This window comes from Vipera berus, assembly GCF_964194415.1.
Source record: "Vipera berus genome assembly, chromosome: 4".
Taxonomy (NCBI): domain Eukaryota; kingdom Metazoa; phylum Chordata; class Lepidosauria; order Squamata; family Viperidae; genus Vipera; species Vipera berus.
The window spans coordinates 58,163,430-58,190,231 of NC_138206.1; the positions used below are offsets into that span (position 1 = coordinate 58,163,430).

At 36.8% G+C, this 26,802-nt stretch overlaps 1 protein-coding gene across 2 annotated transcripts in view; it reads left to right on the forward strand.

The window, feature by feature from the left end:
• Window positions 1–2,560: 2,560 nt before the first annotated feature.
• PKNOX1 (PBX/knotted 1 homeobox 1) overlaps window positions 2,561–26,802 on the forward strand; it is a 38,016-nt gene continuing 13,774 nt past the window's right edge. Inside the window, exons 1-10 of one of the 2 annotated variants that reach the window (XM_081326586.1) lie at window positions 2,561–2,610; window positions 12,069–12,165; window positions 14,720–14,821; window positions 17,972–18,099; window positions 19,045–19,216; window positions 20,917–21,087; window positions 21,397–21,474; window positions 24,118–24,217; window positions 24,901–24,998; window positions 25,675–25,803. In XM_081326586.1, the coding sequence (XP_081182712.1) occupies window positions 14,771–14,821; window positions 17,972–18,099; window positions 19,045–19,216; window positions 20,917–21,087; window positions 21,397–21,474; window positions 24,118–24,217; window positions 24,901–24,998; window positions 25,675–25,803 (927 nt within the window). In that variant the 5' untranslated portion in view covers window positions 2,561–2,610; window positions 12,069–12,165; window positions 14,720–14,770. The remainder of the gene's footprint in view (window positions 2,611–12,068; window positions 12,166–14,719; window positions 14,822–17,971; window positions 18,100–19,044; window positions 19,217–20,916; window positions 21,088–21,396; window positions 21,475–24,117; window positions 24,218–24,900; window positions 24,999–25,674; window positions 25,804–26,802) is intronic. The other variant, XM_081326587.1, reaches the window with a different exon arrangement.

A 26,802-nucleotide genomic window follows, 5' to 3' on the forward strand; every position in this document is an offset into this window, starting at 1 on the left:
TTCCACCAATATGGACATATGCATAAAGTGACAAGGGATCAAATTCAACTTGAAAGATTGCTTTTTTTCATAGGCAATAGAAGATAACAAGATAACAAGATTTATGCTTCATTCACACTAACGGTATGGTGAACAACTAAAACAGGCAGGAAAGAATGTACAGATAGTCCTCAAGTTATGTTAACAATTGGGACTGGGACTTCTGTTACTAAGTGATGCAGTCATAAAGTGTGACATCATAGGGCATCGCTTAATGATGGCAATCCTGGCAGTCCTAGTTTCCATTCAGTTCCCAGGACTGCACAAGTCGTTAAGTAGGAAGAGGCAGGGATCCCAGGCAAGGAGCACAGGATAGTGTGCAGATGCCACAGGTGTGTGTGTGTGTGTGGGGTTCATGGGCAATTGCTATGCAAGTAGATTAGTGGGCTCTCTAGGTGGTTCCTATAGAGTGCAGATGGGACACTGGGAATTACAGGCTAGCAGGGGATGCTGTTGCTGTGGTTGATCTCATACTCTGTAGTAGAGCTCCTTGGGAGAAAAAGGAGAAGCAGCAGCTTATAGGAACCACTTACAGCCTTCCCTGCTGGCTTCCCACAAGCAAAATCAATGGGGAAGCCAGCAGGAAAGGTTGCAAATGGTGATCATGTGATTATGGGATGGTGCAACAGTAATGTGATCCGGATGCCAAGTACCCAAACTGCAATCATTTGGCTGTGAAGTTACTGCAACGTATAGAACTTCAAGGACTAGTTGTTAAGTACCACTCATTCAGCACCATCATAACTTTGAATTATTGCTGAATGAATGGTCATAATCCAAGGACTACCTGTTTCAGTTAAGGAATTGGTTATTTTTATTCTTTTCTTGTACTAAAAGTGAGTGGTAAAAAAAACTTGATTCCACAAAATTCTCACTTTTATATGAGCCTTATGTACGCTAAAAAAATATGTAAATCAAATTATACCATACTTAATTTTAAGCAGTTTTTAACACTTTAAAGGGGGAAACCATATAATCACTATACAATACTATTTTAAGAAAGGAACATAATTTTGTCTGTGTGTATTCCATACAAGTATTAGTTAACTGTTGGGTATAGCTGTCAAATAGTATTCGATGAGTGGGCAATATTAGACAATGTATGTATTTGCCTTGAATTAGATTATCATAGCCTGAAAAATGTGTAACATTTCTAAATTTGAAGCTAGTGCATATCTGCATTTACTCGTATATTGTTTTGTACCGGTAGCTAACAAATTAACCTTTGGAAGTCCTGCACAAGTGTTACAGTTTTGCCATTACCAACAGAATTTTTAGAAATATTCAGAGCTTTTTTTCTCATAGAACGCTCAGAATGGGGTTCCGGCACCTTTTTTGGATGGAACCTTGTAGGATAGGCAAGGTGGGTTGTATGACATGTGTGAGTTCCGGCACCTTTTTCTTTTACAAAAAAAAAACACTGGAAATATTTATAGCTCTATACCTAGCTATAACTAGGTGCACAAGGAGTTCGTTTAGAAAGAATGAGCTGTAATCTTCTGGAACCCTTCTTCTTCAAACTCTGCCATGGGGTTCTTAGAATACGGTAATGTATTAGGGAAACCAAACCAGTCTCGTTAGTTTAATATGTTTATACGAAACCAAGCAACAGTCAGATGCGAATGCAACCAAAGAAGGGCGAACGCACCGAACAAAATTTTTTATTATTTTTATTTTAATTCCATTTATATCCTGCCCTTCTCCGAAGACTCAGGGCGGCTTACAAGCTTAGCAGTAGCCTTCATTCTATGTATATGCCTGCTTGTTAGGGCTTTCACACACACCCCAAGCGGCATTATTACAAAGTCAGCTTAATTGCCCCCAACAATCTGGGTCCTCATTGTACCTACCTCGGAAGGACGGAAGGCTGAGTCAACCTTGAGCCTGGTGGGATGCGAACCTGCACTAATTGCAGGCAGCTGGTGTAAAATAGCAGCAAATTGCCAATACCCCAATTACCGATGACTATCAGAATTCTGATACTTCAGTATTGGGGGGGGGAAATAATACGAGCTTTTAATTCAGGAGAACAGAGGCGTACGGCATAAACAAAACAAACCGAAGCCATGCGGAACAGCATCCTATCCCAGCCCATCAGGATCACCCTGGCCATTTCACATTGAAGGGGGTGGGGGGAAACACCATGATATGACGTCACAAGCGCCTTCGGCCCGGAACGGAGGTTTTATGAGCTTTATCCACCAAATCCGCGTCGGCGATACTAGGAAACTTCTTCCATCTCTCCAGCTAAGAGAGGTGGGTGGCACCCTCCCCCATCCCAATGAGTGTTCATAAAGGCAATTCAGCCTCGCGCCCAGGCCCAAGGGGACGGTACTCCTCTCGCCGCTCCGCCCCTTCACTATGGCGCTGCTCTGAGTGGGCGTATCTAAAAACACGACGTGCCCCGCTCCCTTGCTGAATATTGATGAGGCGTCTTTCGAAGCGTGTTGTCGTCTCGCCTGGCGCGCCCTGCAATTGGTCGAGGCCCTGTCTGCGTGCTGACGCACGTCGCGGCGGTGCGGGTCCCGATTGCTGCAGCCGCTTGTCAGTGTGACGAAGATTGGCACCCAGGTAAGCGCTGTCACTCAAACCTGCTCTTAGCCAGCCAGCCATCCATCACGGCGCGCCCGCCACCAGTATCGGCCGGCTTGGCTCAGTTGCGCCAAGAGATCCGGGATGTGCGGGAGGCGTGGGGGGGAGGCGAACCCGCAACATGGAAAAGCGGGATAAGGGCATAGGCACCGTAACTTACTCGGAGGGGGGGGTTAGGGGCGTCGGCGGTCTGGAGCGAGGAAGGAAAGGGAGGGGGAGTGAGGAAGTTTCTGGAACAGCCGCCGACTGGCCGTTGCTTTTGGAGGAGGAGGAGGTGGCGGCGGCGGCGGCGCGCGCACACCGAGGCAGGGGTGGTGGTGGCGGCGCGCGCCTGGAAGTGGGAGGGGGGAGAGGAAAGGGCAGCAGCTGTTCGTGGTGCGACGGGTGGGCGTGTGGGGGAAGCGCGAGGGCGGTATTTAAAGGGGCCGTTTCGGGGCCATTCCTGTAGACCTGGAGAAGCAGGAGAAGAATTGGAACAATCAGCGGGGTTTCCCCTACGGCCTCTTTTCCTCACTCGCTTCTTTTTCTCACTCGCTCGGGCTCCTCAGTCTGTTCTCGCCTAGGCGTGAGGGAAAAGCCCTCTCCGCTCCCCCCCCTCCCCCGTTCTTCCACAGGTTCGCAGCTCCCTTTTCGGAGCTTGACATAATCTCCCTTTTTGCGCGTAAATTGACGGGGGGCGGCGGGAATTCATAGTGAAATATTGGGAAATCCGAGGGGATTGTTGTTATGTAATCTGGTTGTCAACAATAAACGTGGAGGGGAGCTCTGTCTCCGCTTTGTTTCTGAGCCGTCTTTGGGTGTTTGCCTGGCGACCTGTTTTCAGTCATGTAAAAATCAGGAATATATATATTATATTATAGCCAGGAGATAGATTGATAGATTGATAGATAGATAGATAGATAGATAGATAGATAGATAGATAGATAGATAGATAGATAGATGATAGATAGATAGATAGATAGATAGATAGATAGATAGATAGATAGATAGATAGATAGATAGATAGATATATCCTGGCTAAATTGAAAACGGCACTAAGTGACGTTAATGCCAGAGCTTGGGAGAACTGGAAAAACGAAATATTCTTTGATTCAAGTACTAAGCGTTGAGTATGTGAGCAGATAAGGTGTACTTCTTGCCCTGTTTGACATTTTGTAATAACCACTAGCCGTGTTTATTGTGATAGTTGAAGATTGCAACTTGAAAAAGAGTGCTAGTTTTCCAGTTCATTAGTTACAACAGTAAGCGTTTAAATGAGTGAACAAACTGTATCTTTCAAAGTTATACTAAGAACCTTCTCCCGATATGCACTTTGAACTTTTAGATCCCTTTATTTTGATTTTGAGCACCAAAAACAGCAATAATACAAATAATGCTGCAGAAATGATTTAAGCACAGATTTTTGAAAGATTCATGGTATTGTAAATGCTAGGTGCATATCTGGAAATTTACCTAATAGAATGTTAATCAAATGTCATTTGCAATTTATTGCACACATGAAAATTGCATGTGCCTACAGTTTTTACTGGAAGTATAACATTATGGTAAAATATCAAAGACTTGTTTCAAACCACAAATTTTCTGCTTGAAATAAATGGAACTTTAATATGCATAAATGTAGCAGATGGGTGTGTGTTATCTAATTTTGTATAAATTTTGTTCAGCTGGGAGAATAATTGGGGCATTATAACCAAGTTCTTACTCAATTAATCTTACTTAATTGTTCATCAGTTGCTCCTAAAATCTTGGTGAGAATGGGGTTCATCTTTTGATAGACAAGTGGAGGCCAGTGGCACCAAGAATATATATGAAGCTGAAGAAATCCTCCATTCTTGAAAACATTGAGTCACACATGGCATTTTTTAGTCTTCTGATGCTGAATGCTAGAATAAAGTCTTGAAACCAAAATGTTTAGGATGCTGAATAGGGCCATGAAATCCTTCAGATTCAATCTTAAGTAGGTGCTTTGAATGTGTGAAAATGAAATGTATCAATTTGCAACATTATAAACAGGTGTGTCTTCCTGGGATTAATGCAAAAAAGTTGCAGACAGATACTACATTTGGTGCATTTTTAAAAAAATAAACAATCGTTGGGTATTGATTTAAAGTGCTGCATAATGCTAAATGTCTTGGTAAATAGTGCAGATGAATGTAGTAAGAAATGAAGCTTGAAGGGATGGGTAACTTTACTGAGCTATGGTTACCATTGTATTTTATTTTAGCGTTGGCTAGAAATGGCTCTTTTCATCACAATTTCAGTAATATAATACCTACATAGAATAGTAAACTGATTGCATGTTGGAATTTATTTTTGACTTCACTGAGCAAAGCAATACTGAAGCTCTAACATTATAAATTGGCAGTTCTAAATAATAGGACAATAATTCAATTGAATTCTCAATTTTCTGAGAATTTATTTTGAAAGACGGTATCAATCTAATAATAAACAATCAAAAGTGATGCATTTCTTCGGTTGTTGTGAACTGTCCAGTTGTTGAGAGTCAGGTGGCATAAAGTTTAATATATTTATAATTATTGTTACCCCTGCTGTTTTTATATTTGTTTGTCTTACTGCTTTTCACTTTGATCCTACCTCACTGTATTAGGAATAGTCATTTTCATATTGTAAAATAATTGTTCATCTGGAAATATACTTTTATTTTCTAGTCCCTGTTCCAATTCCACAGTTTGCAATTTGCATTAACTATTTGATTAAGAGTCACAATCTTTAACTATTTTAGGGGTATATTAAAGACTTGGTTATAATTACAAGGCAATGGAGCTAGGAATGAAGGTACAAGGAAATAATACATTGGTATCCTTTTGCAACACTATTTTATTGTAACTTGTTACTTAAGACAAAAATTCAAATTGTTTTAAATGTTTCAGTTACTTGGCTTCATTTTTTTTAATCCTCTGTATAAAGCATGTTTTGAATTGGCCTTACATTTGGTATTTGAGTAGTATGCTGTTAACCAGATCCAAAAAGCAATTATTTACTTATATTTAATTAAAATAAAACCCTCAGCGGTATAATGGTTACATTCCAATTGTAATTTTCCTACCCTCTTAAAAATTACAATTTTGCAGCTACTCTTTCAGGACTTATAATTGACAACACTTAGTACCTGTGTACACTACTTGCCTATGATATTTTATTAAAATAATTAATTTTCTGACATTACTTTCAACTTTACATTCAGTATTAATATAAAATATTTTTAAAACATAATTTAGTTACAGATTTGAGGCAATTATTCAAGATTCAGTTACTTGGACTATTGGTTATTCAAGTTGGGATCACAGATCATTCTGTTAGCTGGATGGTGTGTAAATGAGAGCATAAATATTCTAGTCAAAGAATTGAGCACAAATGTTCAAATCTTGGTATCTTGAATCAGATTATGATTTGACATATCAGTTTATAAATGCTGTATTTAGCACTCATTTCGGAACAAGACCTGCTGAAGCAGTAGCAATTTATTGCCAAGTAAAATCCATTAAATGAACTGGTCGAACAATATCATAATATACTAACATATAAGTAATCTATCACAAACATGGTACTGTATAATGGCAGCATCAAAATAAAAAGTTACCAAATTACACAATTTCTTTTTCTTGTAACAGTTTGTATTTCTGCTAATAAAAGTATTTAATTCCTTGAAGAAGGTATACAGGGAGTGCAGAATTATTAGGCAAGTTGTATTTTTGAGGATTAATTTTATTATTGAACAACAACCATGTTCCCAATGAACCCAAAAAACTCATTAATATCAAAGCTGAATATTTTTGGAAGTAGTTTTTAGTTTGTTTTTAGTTATAGCTATTTTAGGGGGATATCTGTGTGTGCAGGTGACTATTACTGTGCATAATTATTAGGCAACTTAACAAAAAACAAATATATACCCATTTCAATTATTTATTTTTACCAGTGAAACCAATATAACATCTCAACATTCACAAATATACATTTCTGACATTCAAAAACATAACAAAAACAAATCAGTGACCAATATAGCCACCTTTCTTTGCAAGGACACTCAAAAGCCTGCCATCCATGGATTCTGTCAGTGTTTTGATCTGGTCACCATCAACATTGCGTGCAGCAGCAACCACAGCCTCCCAGACACTGTTCAGAGAGGTGTACTGTTTTCCCTCCTTGTAAATCTCACATTTGATGATGGACCACAGGTTCTCAATGGGGTTCAGATCAGGTGAACAAGGAGGCCATGTCATTAGATTTCCTTCTTTTATACCCTTTCTTGCCAGCCACGCTGTGGAGTACTTGGACGCGTGTGATGGAGCATTGTCCTGCATGAAAATCATGTTTTTCTTGAAGGATGCAGACTTCTTCCTGTACCACTGCTTGAAGAAGGTGTCTTCCAGAAACTGGCAGTAGGACTGGGAGTTGAGCTTGACTCCATCCTCAACCCGAAAAGGCCCCACAAGCTCATCTTTGATGATACCAGCCCAAACCAGTACTCCACCTCCACCTTGCTGGCGTCTGAGTCGGACTGGAGCTCTCTGCCCTTTACCAATCCAGCCACGGGCCCATCCATCTGGCCCATCAAGACTCACTCTCATTTCATCAGTCCATAAAACCTTAGAAAAATCAGTCTTGAGATATTTCTTGGCCCAGTCTTGACGTTTCAGCTTGTGTGTCTTGTTCAGTGGTGGTCGTCTTTCAGCCTTTCTTACCTTGGCCATGTCTCTGAGTATTGCACACCTTGTGCTTTTGGGCACTCCAGTGATGTTGCAGCTCTGAAATATGGCCAAACTGGTGGCAAGTGGCATCTTGGCAGCTGCACGCTTGACTTTTCTCAGTTCATGGGCAGTTATTTTGCGCCTTGGTTTCTCCACACGCTTCTTGCGACCCTGTTGACTATTTTGAATGAAACGCTTGATTGTTCGATGATCACGCTTCAGAAGCTTTGCAATTTTAAGAGTGCTGCATCCCTCTGCAAGATATCTCACTATTTTTGACTTTTCTGAGCCTGTCAAGTCCTTCTTTTGACCCATTTTGCCAAAGGAAAGGAAGTTGCCTAATAATTATGCACACCTGATACAGGGTGTTGATGTCATTAGACCACACCCCTTCTCATTACAGAGATGCACATCACCTAATATGCTTAATTGGTAGTAGGCTTTCGAGCCTATACAGCTTGGAGTAAGACAACATGCATAAAGAGGATGATGTGGTCAAAATACTCATTTGCCTAATAATTCTGCACTCCCTGTAAGTACAGGTAGTCCTTGACTTACAATATAATTGAGCCCCACATTTCTATTACTAAGTGGGGCAGTTAAATGAGTTGTGCCTCAGTTTGCAATTTTTTTGCCACAGTTGTTAAACAAATCACTACAGTTTTTAAGTGAATAATGTTCTGGCTTCCCCCACTGACTTTGCTTGTCAAAAGTCGACTGGGAAGGTTATAAATGGTGATCACATGACTCTGGGACAACTGTTATAAATACATGCCAGTTGCCAAGTGCCTGAATTTTGATCATGTGACCATAGAGATGCTGCAGTGGTCATAAGTGTGAAAACTGGTTTTAAGTCTCTCTTTAAAGTGCTGTTGTAACTTTGAACAGTCACTAAATGAATGGTTGTAAGTTGAGGACTACCTGTAACTTGCTTTGGCATTGTTTATATTCCTGTTCAAATAGAATAAGTATAATTCACTTACAAGACTATCGGCTACTCTCTCTGAAAGGTGCATAGTTGTGTGCTTTGTGTTGCATCCATCCCACTAATAAAGTCAAAATTGTTTAAGTGGGTACTGAAAATCATTCTACAAGACACTTTTCTGCTTTGTTTCATCTGCCATCCCAGCAGAGATGTATGTATTCTGAGCACTTCAAAGCAGCTGCTCTGAGTTTTAGAACAGCTGCAACTTCAAGAAGCAGATCCAGGTATGGCTACTAAGTGGCTCTCCTAAGATCTGGGCATGTGTGTTCATGTACAAAATGTGCTTCCTTTGGGATAGGCAATAAGGCAAAGTGCTTTGTGGAATGAATAAATGAGTTTAATTTGGATCACATATATAACAAGGTGTTTTGGCCTAAATTCTTAAATTATGCAAAACAAATTCTTTTAAGGATTCAGAAATACTGGCTGGTTTTTAAAACAATGTAATAGTTTTTCCAAATAGGAATCTAGAATTGTTTACAATTCTATCTGGAATGTTGATATAAGGCAATTTTATTGGGTGTATTTCAAAGTGCTGATTGTCACCTATTAATCTCTTCATGACACAGGATTTTGTTATTTGAAGGACCAATGTTATCCATGTATCCACCCACTTTACGGGTGGGGAGAGTTACATTGATATCGATATGAATGCTGCTTCAAGAGTAGAACATCCAGGTGTAATTTTATTTTCAACCAGCTGTTTGCTGTCAAGAATACTATGTCAAGTGGGTAGTCATATCAATTGAATAAATAAACAAAACTTTGCTTCAGAATAAAAGGTTGGATATTAATTTAATAGATTTTAGAGTTATGACAATATTAGTTTAAATTTAAATATATATATATATATATATATATATATATATATATATATATATATATATATATATATATATATATATATATACATACATACACACACACACACACACACACACACACATACACACACATATATTTACAGAACTAATCATCTCAATGTATAGGTTTAATTTAAAACTATAGTACTTAAAATATAGCTTAGAAGTAAGATCATTTATACTGTATTACATATCACTGATAATGAATTTATAGGTAATTGCTTCTTATAATAAATTATTCAACTGACAGTCTTTTTATACTTTACTAACTGTGTAAGAGACAGTAGGTACGATAATAGTAGCAAGATAGTCCAGTGGTTAAGGCATTAAGCTAGAAAGTGAGTTCAAATGTTGCCTTAGCCATGAAAGCTAGTTGAATGGTTTTGTGCCAGTCACTCTCTCTCAATCCAGCCCACCTCGCAGGGAAAATAAGAGGAAGAAGGTGCATTGAATATGTTCACCACCATGACTTATTTGTAAAAATGATAATGGTGCAAATAAATAAATACATAATTGTAGGCAGGCATTACTAACTTATATTAGCTATGTTGAATACATAGGAAGAATTTATTACATGATATTTTATAAGAAACCTACATATGCAGTATTATAAACTTTTAAACTGTCAAGGAAAATAACAATACAAAACAAAAAAACAATTACAGCTGTTTTTTGAGTAGCATTAAAACACAGTATGTTGAATTTTTTAAAAGAAATTAAATATTTAAGTGAACATTTAAAGACAGTGACATATTCATATAAATGCACAGCATAAATATAATATTAGTAATTTTTATAATTACAAAGACGTTACATTTGGAAGCATTTAATTCATTACATTCTGTGGGTTCATAATCACACTATACTATAATGCTAGGATTTACTGCAGTAATATGTGAATCCACCAATTGTGGCTTAGCATTGTAGAGAAATTGGTCCAATATAATTTTATTCTGCCACTAGTGATAAAAAAAAGGTCTGGTTTGGTTCAGTGGATGAACCCAGTTACTACAAGTTACAGTTTTGAAAGAAAAGTATAAAACATGTTTCTTCTTAGCTGGATTGTCTACACTATTCTTAAATTCTACTATTTGCTACACTAATTCTTGCACACCAATTTACAGTAGTAAACTAGCATTAAAAAAATAGGGTAGACATCTACTATAATTAAGAAGAACCCTATTAGCCTTTTTGTCATTTGAGGGTAAGATATTTATGAAAACGTAATCCAAAAAAGTTTCATAATGAAAACAACTACTCCAAGAACCAGATTGTTTCTGGCCTGGAACAGATGTGGCCAAATATGTATCTCACAACAATTGTTGGAGAACGTATCAGGTGTGAAAAGAGGCTCATCACTGTTTCTTGACTTCATCAAAGCATTTGAAAAGTGCATTTCAGCGGCACCAACTGCAGAAGATAAGCTTGCTAAAATAGCCTCCGGAAGCAGCTGTACAAGGAATCGTGAAATTCTGTTCATGATGAAATAAATGCCTGTATGTATTGGAGTGAAATGGAGTACGGTTACATCTTCCTTTCAGTTTAATGATCCACACACTCATACTAAAAGCCTTTGCCATCCACTTTGATGAAGCAAAGTTTGAACAATTTTAATACTTTGATTCTCAAACTGGCTATGCTGCCTCAACCTATGAAGCATTGACATAGTGCTTCTGGCAAGAAAAAAAAGCAGCGGAAGCATTATTACCAATATGCTTGTTTGTTGATCACTAATACTATTGATGCTCTTGCTGCATGGTGCAGAATTTTGGACTTTGCTTCAAAATGATTTGGAAAATCTAGAGGCTTTCCAAATGTTTTGCCTACAGAAAATATTAATATTTCAATCTGTGATAAAATAGCAGATGAAACGAAGAATGGTGCAACAGCCAACCTATGATGGTGGATGAAATTCAAAAGCACAGAGAAATCTGCATAGTTCCATGCTCACTTCCACTGCTGTGGAAATCACCTCCTATTGGTTATAAAATACAGCAATCTGTTCCAAGAAGATGATGTAACAAATCTTAGATTCAACCTAAAAGAAAAAAGCAACTGACTCACAATAAAGTTGGAGAAATATATTCCATGATATTAGTGGACCCATAACACCTATAGTCACATACTAGTTATGAGTCATTATCAAATGTTAGCTAAGGTCTTCAAGCTCAACTCAGCTTTTAACAATACATTCAGATACTTTTGTGTTAAGATTTGTCATCAGAAAGTGAATTGAAATTTTAAAAATATAATTATGGAACTAATTTCAAGTTTGTTCTTTTTTCTTGTGAACATAGTACTAAGAATTCAAATTAATAAATTATGACTGAACTATAAAAATACATCATTTTTTGAAAATGCTTTCTTTGTTAATGAAAATAATTTAAATCTGCTTTTTTTATTTCTCCGCTCAGGCAAAGGCCTATGAACTATTTTCTCCAAATATGATGGTGTTGCTTATATGTTACATTTTTCTTAATTTAACTTTTGAAACTATCAAAAGTTGTATGCAAATTCTTTCACCATTCTTTTCCTGTTACTCTAAATACATAAACAAATTGTAAAACTGCAAACTTTTTTCTTTTCCTAATATTTTCTTATCCTTCTGTTATAATCTAATTTTTTTCAGTCTATAATTTCTGTTGTAACATGTTTTATTTTTCCATAAACATTTTTATTGGACCAATATTCCAATATGAATTTTGGAGAAAATTATGTACTGCTTGGTTATTGTTTTTTCTTCTTCCACTAAAGACAAAATTCTGTGCCTGTATTCTCACAGATTATTTTACTAGAAGTGTCAAATAGTTAAAAAATAATGGTTGCTTCTATGGTTATAACTAATTCAACTAAATGAAAATTGGTCTGCTACTTACTTAGGCATACCCTTCCCAGGAAATGACTACCAGAGGAGTAGTATGATAAGTAATTGAAAAGCTGGAGGTTATTTGCTAAGAAGAGGGAAAAGCATTGATTGGTAAGCACTATTTATCTTACTACAAGAAAGAAACCCAAAAGCCAATACCTTGCTGATCAGAGTCGTTATACCAAAAATAATCCAGTGAGCAAATTCTGCTGGTCCTGACTCTTGGAATTTCCTTTACTAGCCATCAACCAAATTATTTTCAGTGTAATGACTTGCAGATCTCTGTACCTAAAGATTGCAATTGCAAGATTTTTCTATTTATGTCTCCAGAGAGAGCCCTGAAAATAGAGAAGTGCTATGTGATAATTTGCTCATATGCTGCTACATTATATTAATTGATATATTTATCCCTTTCACCACTAGAACTTGTTTTTTTCTTTTTTTCTTTTTTTCTTTTTTTAAAAAAGGTATGATCCTCAGGAAAAGGATTTTTTTTAATCCCATTTATATCCCGCCCTTCTCTGAAGACTCAGGGCGGCTTACAATCTAAGCACAAATCAATGTGCTTAGCAATAGCCTTCATTCTATGTATATGCCTGCTTATTAGGGCTTTCGGGGGCCCCCCAAGCGGCATTATTACAAAGTCAGCTTAATTGCCCCCAACAATCTGGGTCCTCATTTTACCTACCTCGGAAGGATGGAAGGCTGAGTCAACCTTGAGCCTGGTGGGACTCGAACCTTCACTAATTGCAGGCAGCTGGTGTTACTTAAGGAGGCATTAGCCCACTGCTCCACCAAGGCTCTTTGTTTGAACTATATTTTTACGCAAAATTAAAAGATACAGGGCAGGTTTATTTAAACCCTTCTAGTTTCAGCAGTTAATATCCTGTTGTTTTGAGAATAAGACAATAATGTCATCACAGAAAGAAAGACTCACCCTGAAAGGCTCAATGGCTAGCTTGGAGAGAGATCCAGTTGAGAAACAATGGTACTACAGTGATGGGTATTGACACAGACAATATCTTTCACTTGATGGGTATAGATGAAAAAGCTTCCTGATAATATAACTCTTTAACAACATTATATTTCTATATAATGAAGCTCTCTCTTTTAAAAACTGTTAAATAATTATTTGAATGTGAAGCAGATTTTCCAGCATTGGCATTGACATTTCTGTCATTCCCTCTGAGCTGATAATTTCCTGCCAATGCAGGAAAATTTGCTTCACAGTCAGATAATTATTTAACAGTTTTTAAAAGAGAGCACTTCATTAGATAGAAATAAAATACTGTCAAAGAGATATATTATCAGGAAGCTTTGTTTTGTTTCCAACCTCTATATCTATTGAATGTCAATAACAGAGCAAAAGAACCCTTGAAGTTTCTTGCTTCTTTCCAATGCTTCTTTACTTTTGAGAACTTTGGAGTTTTTTGAAAATGGATACAGCAAAGTGAAGAAAGTTATTTTACCATCACCATTATTGGATACAAACTATAATAAAAAATATAAACCAATTTATATTACCTTACATAGAATATTTTCATGTAGCTACTTCTGCATAAAAGGGACGCAGTGGCTCAGTGGGTTAGGACGCTGAGCCTGTCGATCAGAAGGTCGGCAGTTTGGCAGGTCGAATCCCGAGTGCCGCGTAACAGAGTGAGTGCCTGTTACTTGTCCCAGTTTCTGCCAACCTAGCAGTTTGAAAGGACGTAAAAATGCAAGTAGAAAAATAGGGACCACTACGGTGGGAAAGTAACAGCGTTCTGTGCACCTTTGGCGTCTAGTCATGCCGGCCACATGACCACGGAGACGTCCTCGGACAAGCGCTGGCTCTTCGGCTTTGAAACGGAGATGTGCACCGGCCCTTAGAGTCGGAAACGACTAGCACGCATGTGCAGGGGAACCTTTATCTTTACCTTTACTTCTGCATATTTTCTTCAATTTTTTGAAAAACCACATATTTTGCCTATTATTACAGTATACATAATAATTTAAGGTATCATCAAAGAGTCTGTGGACTGACCCATCCATATAAGTCACACAGATATAAACTGTGGTGATTGAAAAAAATGCTCATCATATCAAAAATGGCTACATGGAAAAAATATACCACTGGGCTAGATGTGTAAATCAATTGTTTGTAAATTAAGGATGTGATGAATCTGAGAGAGAAGAACTAAGATAGTTATAGATGGGTGGTTGCCTATAAATGTGACAACAGATAAATACAAACATTTGTGGTTGTGTGTGAGAAATATTATGAAGTTAATCCTTGTGCCTTGGTTTAGCCATTGAACAGTTTTCAGATAGAAAAAGTGTACATTAGTGTGCTAGCAGGGATTTAAAAAGAACCATCTGATCCCATGACTGGACCAGTATCCATATTCATTCAACAGAGAATAATTTGAAAGAACATTTTCCAAATTCCTAAAAGTTTGGTTTTATTTTCTTCCAGATATTTTTGTGGTACATTTCTATTTCTATTTACTTTGGCACGTGAAAACACATGTGCAATTTGGATGAAAATTATGATTATCAGTATTTTATGATGGTAACAAGCATATGTAATTTTACTGGAAAGAATACATTTTTCAACTGTACACAGATTTCAGTATTTCTATAATTTTCTTTAAAAATACTAATATTTTGTATGGTTTCTTTTCAGCAAAAAATTGATGTAAAATGTGATTTGACTTCAAAGCAGTTCTCAGTAACCATGATGGCAACGCAGACATTAAGTATAGACAACTATCAAGATGGGCAACAAGTGAGGCATTTTCCCCAAAAGTTCATATGATATGGATTATCTTTAGTATGCAGAAATCATGCTTCTGACTTGTACACTATCCATTATTTTTTTACAAAGTTCGTGGATTCAAAATTGGATATTTTCTCTTCATGAATCTAGGTTAAATAAGCTCAGTCTATTTCACTCAGTCTATTTTTGCTTGCTGGTAGGAATGGTTAAACAGATTACACAGAATGCTTTCTGGTTTGTTTAGTAAAACATGCAAATTGATTTTATAGTTTTCTTTGCCAAACAACTAAGGATCAAAAGCCAATTAATATTTCTTCTCAACATTGGATTGTGAAGGGGTTAAAAATCCAGAATTCAAATTCATTCATTACATCTTGAAAGACTTTCTGCAGTTGTTTGAATCTTCTCATTGTCAGAAGAAAACAAGCAAAAAGAGTCAATCAGATTCTAATAATATATTGTTGATTATAAAATAAAGTAAAATAAAACTAAGCAGGCATGAAGTGTGAATATAACCAAGGTGGAATCTGAATGGCAGAACTTCCTAATAATCATTTGAAGTACAGATGTTAGGAATCAGACTGGAACTTTTTGCCTCTGCTGACTTAAGTTCTTTTGCTTGCCTTAAATATTTAGGGAAAAAATGTATTGAATAATACAAATGTATTCAGCTATTGACTGTGTGTTTTCATAAGTAGTATAGTTTTTAATTGATTCAGTTATGTTTATTAAGACTGTGAGTCATTACGTGTGCCTACATAAGTCTATGTGCCTGAATGAATGAATGAACGAACGAACAAACAAGCAACATTGGTTTATTTTCATCATAACACTTTTATTTTCAAATAAGGATATTGTTCTCAACTGTGTTTTTTTTCTTTTTCACTGATCTGTTTTCTTCCATTGCCTAAAATGAACTATGGCCATTTTAATAGAAATCTGCCATTTTGGTAGGGGCTGTTCATTGCTTAGAAATGAAAACCACTCATCTTTTTTGCCCTGTAAAAAGATTGGATTTCTATTTCAAACAAATTAGTGGCTGTAATATCTTTGGGTTTGTAATGTGTTACAAACTAAGAAAGATGCTTAATTAAGTCTCATTGGCACATCCCTTCTTCCAAAAATAATAATAATAGGCTGCCATCCATTAGCCTGAATCTCCTAACACAGTGGGGTCAAACTCAATTTCATTGAGGGCTGCACCAGCATTATGGTTGCCCTCAAAGGGCCACTAAGTGTGGCTGGGTGGCATGGCTGGGTGATCAGAGTCGGGTTGCCACATCTAGGTGGGCATGGCTGGGGGGGCAGCAGGGCATTGGTGGTAAGTGCTGCTGCTGCTGGTGGGGACATGAATGGTGGTGGCACGTGGTGGGGGGCAGCCAAACTGCCATTTGGTTTTAGTCTGGAGTCTAGGCACAGAGGCAATGGCAATGGGGAGAGGCCAAAATGAGAACCCCCCTGCCCACTGCTGCTTGTCCATTGCCATGGCAGCTTCCCATTTTCACACAAACACACCCCTGCTGTTGCCTCCGCACGTGGACTCTGGCCTGACACACTGCCAGTAGCTGGCCCTGCCACCCCTGAACTGCCAGCAGCAGCAGCGCACAAACAGTTTTCCTGCCCCTCCCACCGCCAGTAGGGCGACGCAGGTGGAGGGGTGGGCATGGCCTGGCAAGGAAGGGGGTGGTGTGGTCTCCGTGCATGGCCCCAAGGTGCATGGGTGCAGTGTACATGGGGTAGCTTTGGGGCTGGACTCAGGTAGGGCAGAGCAGGGAGGGGAGTTCCGGCTGCCTCTTGTGGATGAAGCCCCCCAACCCTTCCTGTTCTCCAGGGCTTTTGGGGGTTTGGCAGCAGATGGAAGGCTCGTCCCATGTGTGAGGTGGAGCTGGAGGACGGGGTTGGACGGCGAAGGCCAAGTGGGTAGGGGTCGCAGCATGGTGGTGACAGCAACTGGCTGGGGTGCTTCTTTGCAGCCCCACTGTCTTTGCTTGCCCACAGCCGCTGCTGCAGGGATGGGGCAGTTAGGCGGGGGGGTGCCCTGCATGTCCAGAGGGCCAGATTGTGTGCCTTCTTCCTGTATCTATGCCTGCACCTGGTGCTTGCAGGGCCAGCCCAGTGGCCTGCACTGTGTGGGCTATGAGGCCCCAAGCTGTGGTTGCCGAGGGCCCGGCGTCTCCTGTGTGCGTGTCTGGTGGGGCACCCGGCTGAGGTGGGCCAGGGTGGCAAGAGTCACTTTCTCACAATCTCTGGGGAAGCCCTACAGGCTGGATCTGGGCGCACTGCAGGTCTTGAGTTTGACATGTCTCTCCTAACACGCTCAGCTAAGGAGATCCTGCAGTTTCTACTAATGAATCCTTACTTAAGTAGAAAGAAATGTTCTTTGAATTTTTCTGCCCAATTCCAAACCTTATGCCAACGTTGAAATACAAACATAGTTGTGTTATTACGCAAAGTTGTACACGGAGAAGATTTTAACAAAGAATTCCAATATTAAATAGCTTGAAGCTATAGATATAAAAAAGAGTTTATAAGGGAGAAGAGGGATAAGGGGGGGAATTAAAAAAAGCCAGCAGTCACATATGCAAAATTCCAGATATGTCAATTAGCTAGCGTAGCTAAACTGTTTATTTATTAACTGACTGAATCAGTTTCCAAACTTTTTCACATACTGTGTCCTAACAAAGGAATAGATTTGTGCCAATCTGAAACATTTATCTTAATTAAAGTTTTTTAATTGGAAGGATATTTAAACTTTTTTGTGTTTTTGACCTGTGTATACATGTACATATAATAGTAACATAAGAAATAATACTTGAGTTTGATTCCAGCTGATTGTATGGAGAAGTGCATGCAATTTTTTTTAGCAACAGCTAGGAAAGATATATTTGCATGTCAACAGCAAGACCCAGAAAGACTGTTAACAAATCTGTCTGTTATATTATATCAAATCTTCAATTTATGATCAGCCACAATTACTTACTGAGAAAAGATATAAGAAAGATCATATGTGTATACCCATCTATTTATTTTTGTTAACTGCTTGTACTTTTTGTACAGTTGCCAAGTCATACCAACTTTCTGGCCATTTAGTAGGCTCTTTGCTTGGAAAACAAACCATTTTCAGTGCAGCTGGTAATATAAAGCATCTTTCTTTTCTAGCAAATGCAAGTAGTAACAGAATTAAAAACTGAGCAGGATCCAAACTGCTTAGAAACAAATGCAGGATTGAGTCCCTCCCCAGTTGAATCTCAGACACCGATGGATGCAGACAAGCAGGCTATTTACAGGTAGTACTGTTGACCAATCTAAGTGGTAAAATATATTATTGTCTTTAATATGTAGAGTGATTGTTCTCAAACTAAGGGTGAAGTTTCTGGGATGTAGTAGGAAATCACAGTTGAAAGAGACCATACAAATAGAGGATAGGATTCTGAAGCCTTCTTCCTTTCAGTATCCAAACTCTTCTGTATTTCACCACTGTAGCCAAAGTTGAGAACTCCTGCAATTTTATTTTCTTGGGTGAGGTCATGTATACCTGTATACGATGGTAGTATAAAATTATGTAGTATAGAATAAGTACCGATCCCAGTGCACTCACAGTGTAGAATCACTACTTAAATAGCTACCTGAACTCAAACATTTAATAGCAAGCGCACCAACAAACTATATATTTTGAGTTCTTTTATTAAGTCGGATATATGTTTTCAGCCATTTTACTACATACTTAGGTCAGTGTTCTGCATGTTTACAAGAGAGTAAGTTCTATTAAAGTGAGACTGGCAACTTACTGAACTAGCATCAGATAGTGCACATTCTGTTTATTTAAGTAAGATTTTGTGATCTTTATTTCAGATTAAGAGTTTCTATTTTAATATAGATTTTAAAATGTTCATATTCATTATATTAATAAATAATAATATTTGTATCTCACCCCAATCATAAGCAAACTCTTGGTGCTTGGAACATGAAAAAAAAATAGTAAATAACAATAAAAAGCAAGTTTACACTTGAGAATTCAATATAGTTTCTTCCCGACAACGCACAAGTAGATTTAAACAGTAAACAAAAGAATTGGTTTTCTATTCCAGGTTAGATTAGCCATGAATGTGTAGCATTTTAATTCTTAATGTAATTTATTTTATTAAATATGCAGTGTCTAAATTATACATGTTTTGTCATATTGACTTAGAGAATTTCTATAGTCTTATAGTTTGCTCATCTTTAATTCCTAGGCACCCACTGTTTCCCTTATTAGCACTGTTATTTGAAAAATGTGAACAATCTACACAGGGTTCAGAAGGCACAACATCTGCAAGTTTTGATGTAGATATTGAAAACTTTGTTAGGAAACAGGAGAAGGAAGGAAAACCCTTTTTTTGTGAAGACCCAGAAACGGATAATTTAGTAAGTAAAAGCATTTTAGGAAAAAAGTGACATATTAATTTATGTTTCTTTTGTTGTATTTATACAAATCTTGCTATTTTAAAATTATGTTTATTTTGACTCTATTTCTTTCCTTGAAACCTGCAATAAAGTATTCTTTGTTTCCAACATGGCCATCATAACAAATAAATATGGATCAAAGGAAGGAAGCGTTTCTGCATACATTTCCAGATATTATTTGGCAAACTGACCTTTTTTCCATTACTTTTTGACTGTCCATCTCCAATGATTTTTAGCAGCTAACATATAAAAACAGTAAAAATATGGCCATCTCCTCATATAAACAAGCTGTGCATCTCCACAAACTACCACAACCCCTAGTAAAAAAGATTGTTCCCCCAAGGAAGTTTCTTTTTTCCCTCTTTGTTAGATAGTTTCATTTAAGGAATAAAATGAAGTTACAAAGTACCTGTCTATTTAAATGACTACGAATTCAGAAAGCACTGAAATAAATCATTTTTTAAAAGATCATTAAGCAAAATTTGTCAACGTTTGTATTTCAATTAATGTTTAATGAGCTGGTTGTTAAATAATGTACAGGTAGTCCTTGACTTACGATAACAATTGAGCCCAAATTTTCCATTGCTAAACAGGTCAGTTATTAAGTGAGTTTTGCCTCATGACTTTTCTTGCCACTGTTAAGTGAGTCACTTCATTTCTTACTAGTCTCTTAGTAACACAAGTCGTTAAATGAATCTGGCTTCCCCATTGACTTTGCTTGTCAGAAGGTTGCAAAAGGTGATCACATGACCCTGGGACACTGCAATTTTCATACATACATGCCAGTTTTTTTTTTAAAAAAAATCCATTTATATCCCGCCCTTCTCCGAAGACTCAGGGCAGCTTACAAGTTGCCAAGCATCTGAATTTTGACAATGTGACCATGGGGATGCTGCAATGGTTATAAATGTGAAAAACGTTCATAAGTCACTTTTTTCCTGTACTGTTGTAACTTCGAACAGTCACTAAACTAATGATTGTAAGTCGAGAACTACCTGTATTGCAAAGTAAAGCAGCTTTAGCTGGGTTTTTTTTTATGAAAGTCAAACTCAAGGTTTATATGAATTATGTTGCATAACTTGAGTAGCAGTATAGTAGGATTTTCAGAAATTCTTCTCCAAGTGACTTTGGTATTTAAGGTGAATCTTAACAGTAATGAAATGGAAGATTCTCTCAGTAGTCATTTTCATTAAAAGAAAGGAAAAGGTGTTCTCAGCTAGACTTTTCCTCCCAAATCTTAGCATTTCAATTACATTCAACAGCCATGTAGGAAATATTTTTCTTTCTTTCTTTTTAATAATACATCATATTTTTATTTATAATTGTCTGTGTTGCTTAAAAAGTACCTTGTGAAGATTTGTATATACTGAAAGACAAGAATATAAATATAGTAAATCTGTTTGCCAGCAAGTTTTATTCTATCCATGTTTAACATTAGGCCAAGCCCTTTTTCTCTAAACATATTATTATTACTACTATTGTTTTGTGACTTTATTCTGTGTATTTAATGACATCTTTCATTTTAATGGTTGTAAACTGCAGTCCCTGAACTTCATTGCAAACTCTGTCACTGAGACTGGATATAAATACAGTATTGTCAATGTAAATGAAGCGCAGACATTTTTGTATGTTGTTTTAAAATTCTGTTTGTTTATTCTCAGATGGTAAAAGCAATTCAGGTTTTACGAATTCATCTGCTTGAGCTAGAAAAAGTTAATGAGCTCTGTAAAGATTTTTGTAGTCGCTATATTGCATGTCTAAAGACTAAAATGAACAGTGAAACTCTGCTAAGTGGGGAATCTGGGAGTCCTTATTCACCAGTACAACCCCAGGTAACTTTCATGATAAATGAAGCTTATTTTCTTAATTGTTTTGTAATGTACCATATTCCATAAAGATTCAAGATAGATAAAAGTAGATTTTTAAAAATCTTAAGTATAATATGCCATCTTAATAATTTGATTGAATGCATAACCATACAGTTTTAAAATAGATGATCTATGACTTGCCAATTAGCAATGTTTAAGTCTTTGTGATGTTATTAAAGATACCAGGTCTCCCTTGTGCAGTTCTTAGTAATCCGGTACATGAAATTGTAATTCTTAAAGAATGGCTATAATTTGTCAACTCTTTGTCTGCAGTCCAGCAACTTTAAACATGATAAAGATAGCTTGGATTTGCTGGAGCAGCTGTCTTCATGGAAAGAGTCACCAGAAAATGTGAGCAGTAGAGCAAAATTGACACAATTATCATTACACTTCTTTGGCACTGTTTCCTTGGCCTAAGTTTTGGGTTGGCTTTGTTCATCTCATTGCAAATAATGACCCTGTCTATGGTTCTCAGTGCAGGAAGAAAGTTCTTGACAGCTCTCCATCACATACACAAGACTTCAGAGCATAAAGTTCTTCTGATTCAATAGCTAAATCTAAGCATAAGAAACCATGGACATAAGAGACCAGGTGAAAAAATATTAAAGAGCAGGAATCACTCATCTCATACTTTAGTCATGAAATGTCTCTTGTCCTGATTGACTTATGTTGGGAGAGGAATTTAAGAAAACATGCTGCAAATATTAGACTAATTCAATTTGGAAACAGACCGTTACTCCCTTTTTGCACATTCAAGTACCTCTTACCACAGTATTAATTGCACTGTTTTCTGCCCTGTTAAGATGAGAAACATGGAGAAACACTAATGTTTAAGCCTTATGGCTTCACACAATTAAACAACAACAAAAATCCTGAACTTCCCCTGTAAATCCAATAAAATAAAATCGAAAAATTTGTCTTAGCCACCCAAAGTATATTAAGCAAGGCCACTGGCAATCCAAAGATCAACCATCACTGCATTAACTGAAGGCATGAAAATCTAACCTGAAACAATATGGATTATAAATGTCCATCACTAACCTATGGGCCTTTATTTTGCTGCATAATATTTTTATTATTGAAATGTGTCCCAATTGGCAATTGAATTTTTATAATAATAATGGAAGTTGGGTGGTTTTTCCACCAGTTTAAATAATTATGTAATTTACTATTTCTGTTTAAATTTAGGTATTATTTACATTTCAGAATGAGGTCTGCCAAATTAAATTTTGATTTATTGGATCAGAGTTTATTGAAGATAAAATGCAATAGTAAATAAATCTCTGTGTGATAATTTATGCACAGATAAACAACACAAGCATAAAATCCAATTTGGATTTAATGGACATTCTGTTCTAACCCTAACCCCACTATTATATCTCTACTAAAGGCACTATATTGCTTACGAATAGGCTGTCAGGGCCAATCCAAAATGCTGGTTGTTAAAGGTAAAAAAAATCCTCAATAGTGCAGTGCCTGGATATATTGGACAATACCTTGCAAAATTGATTCTGCCCATTCAGTCTGGTCCTCAAGAGATAACCTGAAAGTTCTCATCCTTCTTGTGGTTATTACAGGAATTTTCTGAAAGAGCCCCTACCTTTGGGGATACATTTCCCCCAGAGGTCCAAGCCTCTCCCACTTTCCTGAAATTCCATAAACCAATTTAAAATGTTTTATTTCAACATGTTTTTGACTTCAGCTGCATGACTGATGCCAACTATTTTGGTTTGACCTTTGCTTTTGATGGTTTGTTTTTGATATTGATTTGGATTTAGTTATTCATTACTATTATTATTATTATTATTATTATTATTATTATTATTATTATTATTATTATTATTATTATTATTATATTTTTGGGGGTGGAGGTGGGGATGTTGCGTGCTGCTCAGAGACGCTTGAGATTGGAACAGTATAAGTACTATGAAGAAATAAATCCATTAAATAGTTTATTATATTCATCTTCATTACTATTAGAACCCTCCTAGAAACCTATTGGAAGCATATGTTTACCATTACAGAAGAAAAAATAAATTAATTATGAATAGTCTAAACCAGACATGTCAAACATCCAGCCCACAAAGTGGTTTCATGTGGCCTGCAAAGCCATCCTGGAAACAGTGAGGGAACGGCCCCCACTGCCTTGGCCCTGGCCCAGAGACCCTCCTTCTGCCAGAGACACTCAGATCTGTCCCACTCCAGCCCAGGCCCCCATAGGCACCCTTGATGCGAACGATGTAGAGCTGGCCACGCCCACCCAGTAGGCCACGCCCACCCTGGCCATACCCACCCAGCCCCTTGAGGGCAACTGCAATGCTGATGCGGCCCTCAGTGAAATTGAGTTTGACACCCCTGGTCTAAACATATTGATATATGTTTTTAGAAATTCATTGAATTTCATTGAACGTTTCATGCCAACCTCATGTCAACTGATTAAACTGCATTCTTGCAATTCATACATTAGATGGTATTTTATTTGATGATTTACTAATTTGAGTAAATATTTTAAACTTGAGCAAAATATTTAAAAAATCATTTTTTCTGCTTAGGTTTAAAATGCTCAGGTGATTTTGAAGACTGAAAGCCTGTACAATTTATTTATTCTTTCTTTTTTTTAAAAAAAAATCTAGGTTAAAATACCAATAGCCATTTCCAAATAGTCATCCCATTATCTCTAACAATTTGACATACAAATTCAAGCTTTCACTATGTAATAGTATTGAGTGGTAGAGGAACTAGTGTGTGGTTTAATTATAATTCCACATTATTATGACTGTTTAAACTATTCTGTGAATATTTCAGTATTGGAAAGAGAGCTAACTTTAGAATCAACATACACAATTTATTGTTTGTTTATTCTTTTCATTGATTTTTTTTTCATAACAGGCTTTTTTAATCATACTTGTCAGTCAACATCGTATTTTTTCAATTGAAATCATGGGAACATTCATAAATATAAGGCTATGTAATTCTTGTTGTTACTCTTTCTAGCCAATTCAAAGTGCCATCACAGGTACACTGAGTCCCCAGGGGATTGTGGTACCTGCATCAGCACTGCAGCAGGGAAATGTAACTATGGCAACAGTTGCAGGTAAGAAACACTAAACATTCAAATGTTGCATTTTATCTAAGTGTGTAAATATATGTGTTTGTGTGCTTCTGGCTGTTTAATAGTGTCTAAAGAGAAAAATGTTATAAAAGTTATTTTTAATACATACCATCTATTTATCTTGAGATGATTGGAACACCGTTTTAAACAATAGCTTTACTTTTCAAAGAGTAATTTGTCTAGTCTTACTCTTCTTATGATCTAATGAAAAGAAAATGAAGGCAAAACAAATATATTTGAGTAATTAAAAATATTTACGGCATAATAACTAATTTACCTAATAATATCAGATGTAGTAAAAACATTCTTAGTTACGTACGCAGCGGAGGTTAAAGAAGTAAAAATGCTGGTTTTGGTAGCACTATCAAAACCTGACTCTTTTGTTTATGCACTGCCATCACACACGTATGCAAAGGAGCAGAGCTTCAGTTGCACTATTGAGACTGCCATTTTGACTTTTTGGACTTTGGGGGAACTTTTTCCTGAATTTCTGCTTCCAAAAAAAAGTAAAACATTCTATGGGATCGGAAAAAAATATTCAGTTTTGCATTTTAAAAATAGTTTTATGTTTTAAACATACCTACATCCTGCATCTCTAATAATAACTATCGATTAATCTATTATCTCTTGTTTTCTTATTTACTTGATTGCTGCATTCTTTTAAGGTGGCACAGTATATCAGCCAGTAACAGTGGTCACACCTCAAGGACAAGTAGTAACACAAGCACTATCACCTGGAACCATCAGGATCCAGAATTCACAGGTTTGTTTTACTCACTTCATAGAGTGGTTTAAACTGGGAGGAGAAGTGAGGATTTTAATAAGTTGTGGAAAACATACACTGAAAATACGGGTTGCTTATATAATGAGTTTAATTTTTTTTGATATGTGAAATGTGGGGAAAAAGTTAAAAAGCATCTTCCTACACCCATCCATAAACTGCATTTAATTTGCGGTATTCAGAATCAGAGAGGTCTTGGAGGGCACAAAGAGAATTTGAGTACTCATACATCAGAGGGGCCACATCTTTGTCCCTGACTGAATATATTGTTTCACACATTACAGTATTCCTGATTTTCCCTCATAAATATAAAAAAGGATAAATACTGAGAGTTGTAGAGAAACCATATTCATCCATTTTAATATGCAGTTTGTGAATACTATGCTTGAATGTTCCCATAAAATAAAATTCCCTGTACATAGAAAACATCTAAAGAGTACAGGGTTAGAACTCTTTCTCCTAATCTGATAGTTTTCCATACGTTCTCTTAAGAACTGAGCATTGACATATATAGCTTTTGCATACAATCTGAAACAGTACATGTGTAGCACTCCTCTTATTTTTAATGTAAAATGTGTGCTTTTTAATTATTCTTATGAAATATTAAGGATTTTTGATTATATCTATAGTGTTTTAATAAAGTTGTGCTATTGTGTAGCTCCAGTTACAGTTAAACCAAGATTTAAGCATCTTGCATCAAGATGATGGATCATCAAAGAATAAAAGAGGTGTTCTTCCAAAACATGCTACAAACGTGATGAGATCTTGGCTTTTCCAGCATATAGGGGTAAGAATTGATCTCAGTGATTGGGAACACTTTTTAAAAAAAATCTCACTGATTATAATTTTACCTATTTTATTGATTATGTGCTATCAAGTTGGGTTGAGTCTTCATGACCAGGAACTGTCCCCAACTTGCTCCTTCAGATCTTCCAATGGTACACACACACATTGCTGCTGTAATTCACTCCATCTGTCTTTTCTCTGGTCCTACTCTAGGACTTCACACACTGGTCAATAATTTAAGCTTGATCATTTGTACTATGAGTAAGAACTCTGGATTGATTTATTCAACGATTCATTTGCTTGTTTGCTTGGCTATTTTCTCCTGTACCAATTTCACGAGAGACAATACTTTATTCTGAAATGAAATGTTTACAGTCTATTTCTATATCTCCCATTGAAAAACAAGTTAAATTGATTTGCTAAAGATGAATCAGACCTTCACTAACGCTCTTATGTAAACTTGTGATTTTTCTGGTTTTATTTCATTTGTATGAGGATTTTTTTAAAAATCATGTGCTCCTTCAATCAGTAGTCTTTTGAGAGCTATATTTAAATTTCTGTCAATCTAGGCACTTCCTCAGGGTTTGGGAGAAATTCATTGTATAAAATGAAGTTTAGTTATATGCAGAAGCAGGATTGTTATGTGATTTGTTTTACTGAATGTACTCCATACTCAAGGGGCCCCATGTGTTGTTAGTTTAGGATCACACATTTATCTTGTGATTTATATAGTCATAATCAGCTTATTCATTAACTGAAAGATCATATAAACGTTGCCAGAAGTTTTTTTATTTTACATACATGGTCTGTCTATATCAGGGGTCTTCAAACTTGGCCCTTTTATGACTTGTGGACTTCAATTCCCAGAATTCCTCAGCCAGGCATGCTCGCTGAGGAATTCTGGGAGTTGAAGTCCACAAGTCATAAAAGGGCCAAGTTTGAAGACCCCTGGTCTATATAATTATAACATTTAATCCATGGGTATTACATAGTGCTGTTG